Source organism: Centroberyx gerrardi, chromosome 1 (genome assembly GCF_048128805.1).
Source record: "Centroberyx gerrardi isolate f3 chromosome 1, fCenGer3.hap1.cur.20231027, whole genome shotgun sequence".
Taxonomy (NCBI): Eukaryota; Metazoa; Chordata; class Actinopteri; order Beryciformes; family Berycidae; genus Centroberyx; species Centroberyx gerrardi.
Window position 1 is genome coordinate 1,846,516 of NC_135997.1, and position 11,016 is coordinate 1,857,531.

Below are 11,016 nucleotides of genomic sequence, written 5' to 3' on the forward strand. Positions count from 1 at the left end.
ATTTTCCGTCTTACAGTGGAGGATTTGAAGAAGTGCATGCAGCAGGTGACATTTCTCTTGGTCTGATAATGAGCCAGCCTGTGGGAGGAGCCTGCATGATGCACCGCCGCCACCGTCTTCCACACAGCCAGGTCTAAGCGCACATTGTTTGTAACAAGCAAACCTGAAGAGGCTGCAAATGAAAAACAAAATGCAGTGTTCAGTACTGTTTTACTTGTAAAAATAGAAAAGATGAATCATTAAAGGAGCCAGCATTCCAGCTTCCTTCTGTGCGGTCAACTCTTTGTGTGGTGAGTTGCTATTTGCTACAATATGTGGTCTGATTATTAAAGCAGTGACTATTTACTGTGTGTGTGTGTGTGTGTGTGTGTGTGTGTGTGTGTGTGTGTGCACCAGGATGAGTCACAGATGTCATTTTTACAACCACATGTCTTACTGCGATCACAGCGGCCTTTAGACAGAGTGACGAGTGACATCTTAAAAATATTGTTCATCAACTGATCTCGAATGTCTGGAGAGATGTGAGCTGATTTACAGAGCAGAAATATCTGAAACGCATCTTTATACGACATTACCGGGCCGCCAAAAACCCTCGCTATCGATCCCTGTCCTTACACCAGATGATGCTTTAAACCGAACGTATGGATTTTAGGTCTGGGGGAATGAAAAGTGTGTTGCAGCCACGGAGGATGAGATCAGATCATGTTTTCCACATCCAATTGAAGGCACTTGTGTCTGCCCATTGTTCATCCAGCCTGCCTTTAATTTGACAGCAGGGGGGCAATAGAGACACGTCTGTCCCTTTGAAAGATATCACCCTCATGTACGATGAATAATTCAGACGGAATAATTCTGCTGTGGTTCCTGTGAGGTGGGACCAGTGTCTCGCCTCCTCCAGCAGTAGGACAGCCAGGAAACTCATACATAAAAGATGAAAGGTTTGATAGCCTCCGCTGGATTCGGGGACTGGAATTGTGTGCCATAGACTTTACAGTCATAGCCTGGCTTAGCCGCACACAGCCTGTGAACTGCCCAGCCTCTTGGGCCTGCCTGCATGGGGCTTTCTCTGTAATATCTGTGCCATATGCAACCCTGCTCCACTCTGCAGTCAGAGGGGGCGAGGTATAAATAGCAACAGCATGGATGCAGGAGAGAATGAGACCTCACTGAAACCTCTCACTTTCTAGCCAATTCACTCCTAGCTAAAAGAGGAGCGAAGCACAGACAGCCTCCGATGTCATTTCAAAATTTGTTTCAATTGCAGCGTTGCTTGGGTCACATTCTGCTGCTGCTAGTAATCCACTCTGCATTCATCAATATTTCTAGAATGTGTGTCACCACCTATTTCTCCTTCTTAACCCAGGAACCACCTACTGTATAATTTACGCCGCCGCATCTGCGATTGTGAGCTAAATTCGGCACTTTAATTTGCCATTTTCCTTTTCATTCTCCTGTTACAGACAGCTTAGTCTCATCTCCGGCGTAAGAGTGGAGACAGATCCATTCGAGTGGAGCCAAACCTTCTGCCTGCCCAATTGCCTGACACAAACATGATAACATTTCAGTGGAGCACATCAAAGATTGGCATATTCCTACCTTCTAAAACAGGAGTAACATGCACGACGCTGATATGCTTAGAAGAAAGGAACCTGCGGTGAAATGTGGATTTATCTGTCCGTCAAGTTAACCTTCTATCCTCTTCAGGTACCCTGGGATATATCTGCAGTACTAAAAAGACATAAAGGCATAGCATTTTGGTTCAAGGCATTTGTCTTGATTCACTGTCAAGAATCTCTATCTATGAAGAGACAGACGCAACTAGCCATCAATCTTTACACAAACTATATTGCTTCTGCAATATTCTGCAATATGCTTCTGTTGATGGATTTAAACACTTTCTGAGATGTCAAAGTGTTTGCCTGAAAGGAACAAGGAAGATATTGGTGCAAAAACGGGCTTCTATTGACTTCACATTGATATACATAGTTTAAGATTGACAGGGAGTCTGTCAGCAGAATGTTTGATGGAGGTTCAAACAATCAAATCTATCAGCAGCAGAAAGTACTGTAATGCAACTTTTGTTGAGTTGCACTAGCTAGGTGGGTCAGAAGATGTAAAGAAATGAAAAAAACATAAAAAAAATAACCACAACCAGAAGTCACTCGGTTGAACTTCCACCAACACTGAACAATTCTCCAACTTCAAAGCTGCAGCCTTCATAACGGTTTATGTTTGTTTGTCATTTGTCTTCTGGATTTGACTTTCCAGGAAAATAGCATGTGACCGCAACGCTGTTCAGCAGTTGACTTGCAAATTCTGAATGTCGGACTTTCCCACGACACATGAACGCAGCATAATAGTTATTGCTAAAAAAACGTTAACCCAGATTCAGATCATCACCAAAATCGAATCAACTGATCCTTCGGCCAAAGGCTACTTGTCCACCAAATTTCAGCCAAATCCGTTAATTACTTTTTGAGATATTTTGCTAACAGGCAGACAGACAGCGACAGACAGACAGGCAGACAGAGACACAGATAGACAGACAGACAGACAGACAGACAGACAGACAGACAGACAGACAGAGACAGACAGACAGACAGAGACAGACAGACAGAGACAGACAGAGAGAGACAGACAGACAGAGAGGTGTGACAACTTCACTGGCAGAGGCAACAACAGTATATGTGGAATTTAATTTACCACCTAATTACTGTTGAATAAATAGATTACTACTGTTGTAAAATGATGCATATCCTATAATGCATGAATGGCAAGCATAATGTGCTGTTACACAGATTTCTGTCATAGTTGTACCATCAGACTCCCTGGCGGTCATGACAGAGATGATGAAGAGGAAAACATACACTGTTATAGATAATATGGACCCCCCTCTATAGAGTGTACTCAGGGACTGTAATCATTGTAATCAGCTATAATTGCCTATATACTCCACGGAATCCTTTTTTTATCATCTGCAATTAGACACCATCATTATTAAAATCATGAGTACTCGCTTGGTCTAGACTGATTTATTTTGGTGCGTGTATCTATTTTTGTGTGTATTGTTCATGTCTTTCAGTGCCATTTTGGCCAAATGAGCAGCAATAAAGGAAAAATCCACATTCAAATTATCTTCTTTTAGATCTCATCAATCTGTGATGTTCAGTCCACTCCAGGAGTTATTTTGTGATGAAGTGTTGTAATTTACTTTTTTGGGTGAGCCCACTTTCCCTCAACCGGCCTCGTCTAGTTCTACTTCAGTTGGCGATTTCCTATGTTTCCCAGAATGCCTTTCGACAACCCACAGAGAAGAGGTATGAACTTCTTCTTATTCAGCTTTGAGTTAAACATGTAGGCGGACAGAGAGACAGTGATAGTGACAGTAAGAGAGTTTTTCCAGTTGAGAAAAAGTGAGAGTTACAGCCTTACTGAAACCCCAACATGTCTCTCTGCTGCATTGCATTCTGGTCTCTCTCCTGCTCCTGTGGGTGGAGAAATTGGTCTCTCTCCTCTTCTACGATGGATTTCTCCCTGTATGATTGTTGAACGTCTCTTGGTGCAAAATGGCGGCTCTAGAAAGAAGCCCTCGCTCTTTGATTCTGAGGGACTGACACCAAAACCTGACGTTTACCGCTGATGTTTTACATCCTGAAACATTTTCTCATATCAAACTCCATTGTAGCTGCTGGAAACATCTGGAGGTGACGTCACCTCGTCTACGATTGGCCAGTTATCCACAAAGAAGAAAAATACACCAAATAACAAACTGGACCCAGAAATGCAAGGTACATCACCAGTAGCTGTTTTTTTAACAGTATTGGAGTGTTTTCAGGTGGATTTTCCTTTGAAACCAGCTTCAGTGTACATAAATGCAGTAATAGCAAAGTAGCAGTGATCCGCCCTGAACATCTAGTTCTGGATCAGGAGTTTGGAGAACTCGGTGAGCAGCAGATTATCGCGGGCAGCGCAGGAAGAGAGCAGTCGTTTGTTGCATGTTTCCTGCTGTTAATAAAGCACTGGCTGCACTGTAGCTCTCTTGCTGGAGAGGAATTCAATTTTGCTCAGTTGTCAGCCACCAGAAATTGAGAGTCATTCCAGAGTCACAAATTTTGCTGTTCACAATATGCCTGTCAGTTCTTACAACACTCAGTCCTTACAACAAGCGGTAGTTTACAACACTCCAGAAGAAGAGGCAGAGGAGGCAGAGGAGGCAGAGGAGGCAGCGGCAGCTCCGACACAGACTAGATGCTGGATAGAAGACCTTTCTGATGACCTCTATATTACCACTTTGCTTTTGTGTGGCATAGTGGAAAATCTGAAACGCTCCCAGAAGTCCCGCTCCCGGATTTTTTGACTAGAATCTAAAGTGTGACCGTACAATCATCAGCTTTCAGGGTCAGTTCAGGGGATTTAAATTGAGGGTGTTTTGAACCAAGACGTCTGGTGCGTAGTTTCACTGACGCGGGCCTTGGGGACACATAGCACAGAAGCCGGGTTCTGCTGACGTGTGTGTGATCTTGTTAAACTGATGCCATGTCTACAGATGATGTCACCGGGCTGCAGCGCAGGATGCGGCTTGTAGTGGGGGAAAAGTAAAGGGCCAACCCCAAAATCTGAAGGACCGTTTGACCAGGAACCAGTCAGAGGAATCAATACTGATGTGCACAAAATTATATAGCTCAATGAGATTGTATCACACAGCCTGTGTGTTATAATGATGATATTTTTAGCCCTGACCCCCTGAGTATAATTTGATGGTCAACAACATCTAAAGGTATATTTAAAAGAAAAATCCACCTTCAAATACTATTAAACTAAACTGTGCATTCCAGGAGTTATTTTGTGATGAATTGTTGGAAGTTGTTATGCCCACTTTGTTCCTGCCTTGTCTACTTCTACTCTAGTTAGTGATTTCCTACATTTCCCATAATGCCTTTTGACAACCTCCTGAGAAGGGGCGTGAACTTGTTGCATTCAGCCCAACAAGTAGGTGGAGAGATGGATAGTGATCACAATAGCAGAGCAGCTTTCCAGTCGCCCCCCTTACTCAAATCACAACCTGTCTTCATGCTGCATTGCATTCTGGTCTCTCTCCTGCTCCTGTGGGTGGAGAAATTGGTCTCTCTCCTCTTCTACGATGGATTTCTCCCTGTATGATTGTTGAACGTCTCTTGGTGCAAAATGGCGGCTCTAGAAAGAAGCCCTCGCTCTTTGATTCTGAGGGACTGACACCAAAACCTGACGTTTACCGCTGATGTTTTACATCCTGAAACATTTTCTCATATCAAACTCCATTGTAGCTGCTGGAAATATCTGGAGGTGACGTCACCTCGTCTACGATTGGCCAGTTATCCACCAAGAAAAAAAATACACCAAACAACAAACTGGACCCAGAAATGCAAAGAACATCACCAATAGCTGTTTGTTTTTTTTATCAGTGTTAAGGTGTTTTTGGGTGGATTTGTCCTTTAAAGTGAATAGTAGGTTGGGGAAAAAACCTCTGATTGGAATCTAAAAGAAGGTCGATTAAAAGCTAATTAAGGTCCATTTCAGTGCTGAGGTCTAAAGCCAGATTGCAGGCTCTGGTAGACATTATCTTAAATTAAAAAATCACAGTGTTAAGTGTTTAGGATAATTGACCACAATGGCAGACAGGAGATGAGTTTATAGATATTATAGGTATCAGGATCAAGGTTGAATTTCTTACCGTTTCCCTGTTTAACATGAATGGTTTTGAGCAACTGAATCAATTAGTGACAGATCCAGAGTAATTCATACAGAGCGGACAGACTCAGAGAGCTGGAGGAGCTCCCACACCTGCTGTGTTAGTATGGCAATCTCTTCATATCAGTAGTGTTCATGTAATTCAAATAACCATTAAATAATCTAATATTTTCCACTGTATTTGATGAAAAACAGACATCACCGTGTCACGAGTCATGCCTGGACTGCAGAGGTCTAATCAAGTAGGGCTGGACCACAATATTACTGTTTATTGTCTTTCAATAGAATTATATTGTGATGAAATAATGATATTGAGTTATTATGATACACAACTCTGTCTGAATTAAACAGATACTAATTAAAACAAATCAGAGAATATGATTTGAAAATGAGTTTTATCAAGCTTTATATTGCCATTACAGATATCATTATATATCGATATCGAAAGGATTTTCTTATTGATTATCGTGATATTCATTTTGTCCATACCGGCCTTACGTTTAGGTGTTCATGACTTAGAAATAAACACATATTCTTAACTTCTTAGAGAATAAATTAAATCTTGATGGAGAGCCATCGTCCTCAGGGTGCTAAAAATGGCTCAGTGGAGGATATACAGCATAGAAGTTACCAATCAAAACATTTACTGCGCTCATTTGACAGGTAGCCGAATTAAATATCACACAGCCTATGATATCATGTGAATACATTAAGGCACAATGTATGCCCCCTGGATCATTTACACACAGCATCTATTGAAAAACACATTTCAGGAGAAGCCAAATATCTACCGACCATAATCCCATTCCTTTTTAAAACCAGAATCACTGCAAATAGCTTCAACATATACCATTTAATCATAAAAATCCACATTTCCACCCAACACATGTCTGCACAGGGATGCCAAGTACAAACAGAGGATAATCATTAGAAGAATTTTAAATCAAAATCAACAGTGCGACCGAGGGGGGTCCGGGTAATGAGGTTGACAATCTAGGTTGAGAAAGTAGGTCAGCCCCCGGTCTGGACACACTGACTTCACTCAATACCACTTATAGAAGCTGCCATAACATAACATACCCCCTTAACACAAAAAAGGAATACAAATTATAACAAATGTCTTAGCAATTAGCTGAGCTGCGTCCCACCATCAATACAAACTGTAAGAGCGGGAGAAAAAAATCTGAGTATTAGCATTTTTCATTCTGTTGGCCTCCAGAGTGAAAAATGATCCATAAGGCAGGATCAGATAGGTACACATCTAGATAAAGACCTTTTAGAGGAGGCTGCACTCATCTGACTTTGCTAAACCGGCTTCTTTTATCAGTGGCGCCGGCCCTGATACATTTTCCTTTTGACCATAACTTAAGGTCATAAACCCTGGCATCTATTTCCACCAACGCAAGCCATCTGTTGTTTGTGAATCAGTGGCTAACTGGGAGCAGGAGAGACTGGAGACACCAGTCCCAGCAGCCAGCCGAGGGACTGCCAGATCCTCTCTCTCTCTCTCTGTCTCTCTCTCTCTCTCTCTCTCTCTCTCTCTCTCATCGCGGCCCAACACTCCACGCTATCGACACTAAGGGGCCGCAGCAGACCCAACATTCCCATATTCCCTGAGGGCCTTTTTCCATTCATTTCACCAGCATTAAATCCATTACAATATGCTGCTCCACAATTTATGCAATCAAACGGCTGAAATATGATATCGAGCTTGGTGCAAAACATGATTGCATACAGCATACATAAATCATCTTGAGAAATCACTGACCCAATCAGCCACGCTGGGTCCTGCACAGATTACCAGGCGGTTAATCATCGGCTGTTTGTTGCTCTAACTTATTAGAGCATCATCATCTTCCTCACTTTTAAAACGCCTGATAGTTAGTTCAACTTGGCTGCAGCGCTCTGCTGGGCCATCTGGGTTATAGGGCTATGAAAGCAGTGAGGGTGTGGGCGAAGTGTTAAATAGGTCATAACACAAACATCCTCTCCAACTCTCAGGACCAATGTTCCCCTATGGGTTAGCCTCCAGTTTCACATGCTATCTGGCTGCTGGAGCCTGGAAACCATGGGGATAGCAGGTCGGAGACTTGGAGACGGGGGTGGGAGTAGGAGAGTGTGTGTGTGTGTGTGGGTGGGGGGGTTGGGGGGTGGGGGGGGGTGTTATTCTAGTGCAGTAGCATCAGTAGAAAGTGAGGCTGTATCCGTCTGGCCTGAAGCCCTGAGTCTCAGCCAGCTCCACCTCGGCACAGTTAGCCAAGAAGCCCTGCCTTCATTCATTCGGAGCCAGTGGCACACAGAGCCAAGCACTATAGAAACTACAACCACACACACACACACACGAATGGAGACAATGCACACACACACACACACACACACACACACACACACACAGCCACGAGTAGGGCTCGATCGATACAGGTTCTTTAAGGATGATGCCGATGATTTTGGATTGAAGCTGCCCATAGCTGATGTTTTGTCTCAATATTCAATATCTTGAAACAATTTTCATGCCAGAAAACTACAAAGATTCAGAGTTTCTCCCAGAATTTTCTTCTCCTCAGGGTGGAAAAGCCTCTGAAACCGCATTCAGACCATCATGGGACACAAAAACTCTCCACTGAAACCCAGACTGATGAGATTATTTTAGTGTTAGCAGCTCTTTAAGGCAGGGAGACCCACCACACCTATTCTACGATAGGGAAACTCTGCCTTTAAATGAAGAATTAATGTGCAAAAACATTACTGAACAACTGGATGAAAAAAAGAAAATCAAATTTCACATCAGGTTTTCCAGACTGTTTTTCTGTAGCCTACATCATATCAGATGTGGACGACACTGACCGGCTGATATCTGATATTTAACAAAAGGTCAATATCGGCAAACCCATATCGGTCTAACTCTAAAACTACACAAACACACAGCAAGCCCAGGAAACTGTGAAGATCTGTGCATCAACTAATCACTGCCACTGTAAAATCCCTCTATCTCCCTCACATACAATCCCCCTGCTCTCTCTCTCCTCTCTCTCTAGTGTCTTCCACTCTTCTCCTAATCCCTCTCTTCTAGTCTTCATACTTCTACTCTCAAATAATTCAGTCTCTGCTTATAAAGCTGACAGCACTAAATAAAGAGGTGTGAGCTCTTCTCAGACTGTAGAGCAGCAAGTGCCAAAGCAAAGTTGTTGTCTTCCAACACTGGTAATGCATCTCACCAATAATATGCACAGTGATATTCCTCTAGGGGTTTACAGCTCATGCTACTCAATAGTGAGTTTATATGTGACCTTATCAGACTTTATGGTACTTTTTATCTCCTGAGCATTGCAAAAAAATCGTTTTGCCTATTATTGAGTCCTAAAATCGTAATCTTCTTAAAAATAAGTGAAAAAATCTGCCAGTGGAGTTAAGATTATTTCACTTGTTTCCAATGCAATTCAACTTGTTTCAAGACTTTTGTAGAATCAAGTGTCATTTTCTTGACAGCAGTGCAGTGATCTGCCTTATTCTGACTGGTTTCAACATACTGACACTCATTTCTAGAAAATTCCTGAAACAAGTGAAGCTGCATTGGAAACAAGTGGAGTTATCTCTCCTCACTGGTAGAGTGTTTCTCTTGGTTTAAGAAAAATAAGATCTGAAGGCTGAATATGAGACTAAATGACTTGCTAAGATGGATTTTTGCAGTGTAAAAATCACTATACTATTCCCATTTGGACTTATGGCTTTGATATTTGAATAATATCCGTCTAGATTGATTATAGTATTATGTAATCTGTTTTTCCTTTCCAGTGAGGCTCTACATATCCCAATCTCAGGCTATGTGCCCTTTCAGGTCCTCTGTTACACCTCTGTACCATATCCCATTAACCACCAGTTGTTGAGGTTACACAACAATGTCACTGGAAACAGTCCTGCTGCTGCTCCAGTGTTACACCAATCATACACGGGGCGCTCAAGTGTGGCCTGGAAGGGGCTGGAGCATCTGCTGCCTAGGACAAATTAAATGTGGAGTAATTATGAGCGGTGGCTCCCCGGAGTTTTCTGGCTCAGCATCCCCACTAATACTGTGTCACCAAAAGGTGTGGCGCTGGCTTTGCTCACACTAACTAATGAAACAAAGAGCGGAGTGCGTGTAGCCATGACATACTGTAGGAGACAAAGACATTTCTGAACTTGAGCCACACTGAATGCGCCCAATCCGATGCATCAGACAGATATTATATAGGCATGCATTACCTCGAAATATGAAGGCTTTGCTACTGTTGTGAAGCCCCGCCACTTGGGTAATTCCATAGGTGGCATTTGCCAGGTCAAGTTCATTGATGATATCAATCTGGTAATCTTGATCTGTTCCGAAAGCCAAAGCTGGTGGAGAGAAATGAAGGTTAGAGAATGTCGAAGTGTCTAAGAACATTCACAGACTGGTGAGGTGAGGAGGATTCTGCCTAAAGGGCTTTATTAAAAATTATGTTTTACAAATAAACGTGGTAATTGCTTATGTGTATTAATTGCTCTTAAAATGACTGGTCGTGGAAAAAAGTCACGCAATTTTAATGTATTCTTATGCAGGATATTGCTAGTATAGACCCCCAATAAATGCGCGAAATCTGCCCGATAACGCAGCCAACACCTGTCTTCACGGGCTGGAGGTAGACTGTGCGCAGCAATGACAGAGAAAGGTAAGAGGTGCCACTGGTTTACCTCATTCTGATCCTGGCTATTCACAAACAATTCATCTAAAAATGTATTGTGATTAGAAGCAGGCAGTAAGATGCGGTCCAGAGTCCCTGCCAAAAAAAAATCTCTACGACATGTTTGCGCGCAAGGTGCAAATTATTGGGGAGCGTAAAAAAAACGTTAAGAAGCTCGTGTCACTTGTAACAACTCTCCTTATCGTTATCGCACAGTGCCACATGCCTTGCACTCACCTGGTTTGGTAAAAAAGAAAAGGGATAACAAAGCCACGGAAATATCCATTTGTGTTGGAGTTGCGCTGTACAGAGTCCTCAGCCGTGCCCAACGCCGTGCGCTCCGCTGCGTATCCACACTGACCCGCTCTGATCCGTCTGGAGCTCTGCGCTTCTCTCACCGCGCCTGGATGTGGAGGAACGGAGCGGTCCACAGCGCGGGAGGAGGGGTTTCCTCACAGCAACACCACATGAGTTTACAACGTAGGAATGCACCCGCTCAGTCCCCCCCGTCCTCAAAAACGACAAATATCCGCGTTTATTCAGAACATCTATGAAACTCGACTGAAGGCACGAGGAAAATGGAGGATTTTGTCAA

General features: G+C 43.0%; 1 protein-coding gene across 1 annotated transcript in view; it reads right to left on the reverse strand.

Annotated features, from left to right (window-relative positions):
* LOC139924351 (protein kinase C-binding protein NELL1-like) overlaps positions 1 to 10,707 on the reverse strand; it is a 234,798-nt gene extending 224,091 nt beyond the window's left edge. Inside the window, exons 1-2 of the mRNA XM_078283149.1 lie at positions 10,659 to 10,707; positions 9,967 to 10,095 (exon numbers count right to left, since the gene is read on the reverse strand). Of these exons, the coding sequence (XP_078139275.1) occupies positions 9,967 to 10,095; positions 10,659 to 10,707 (178 nt within the window). The remainder of the gene's footprint in view (positions 1 to 9,966; positions 10,096 to 10,658) is intronic.
* Between the last annotated feature and the right edge of the window lie 309 nt (positions 10,708 to 11,016).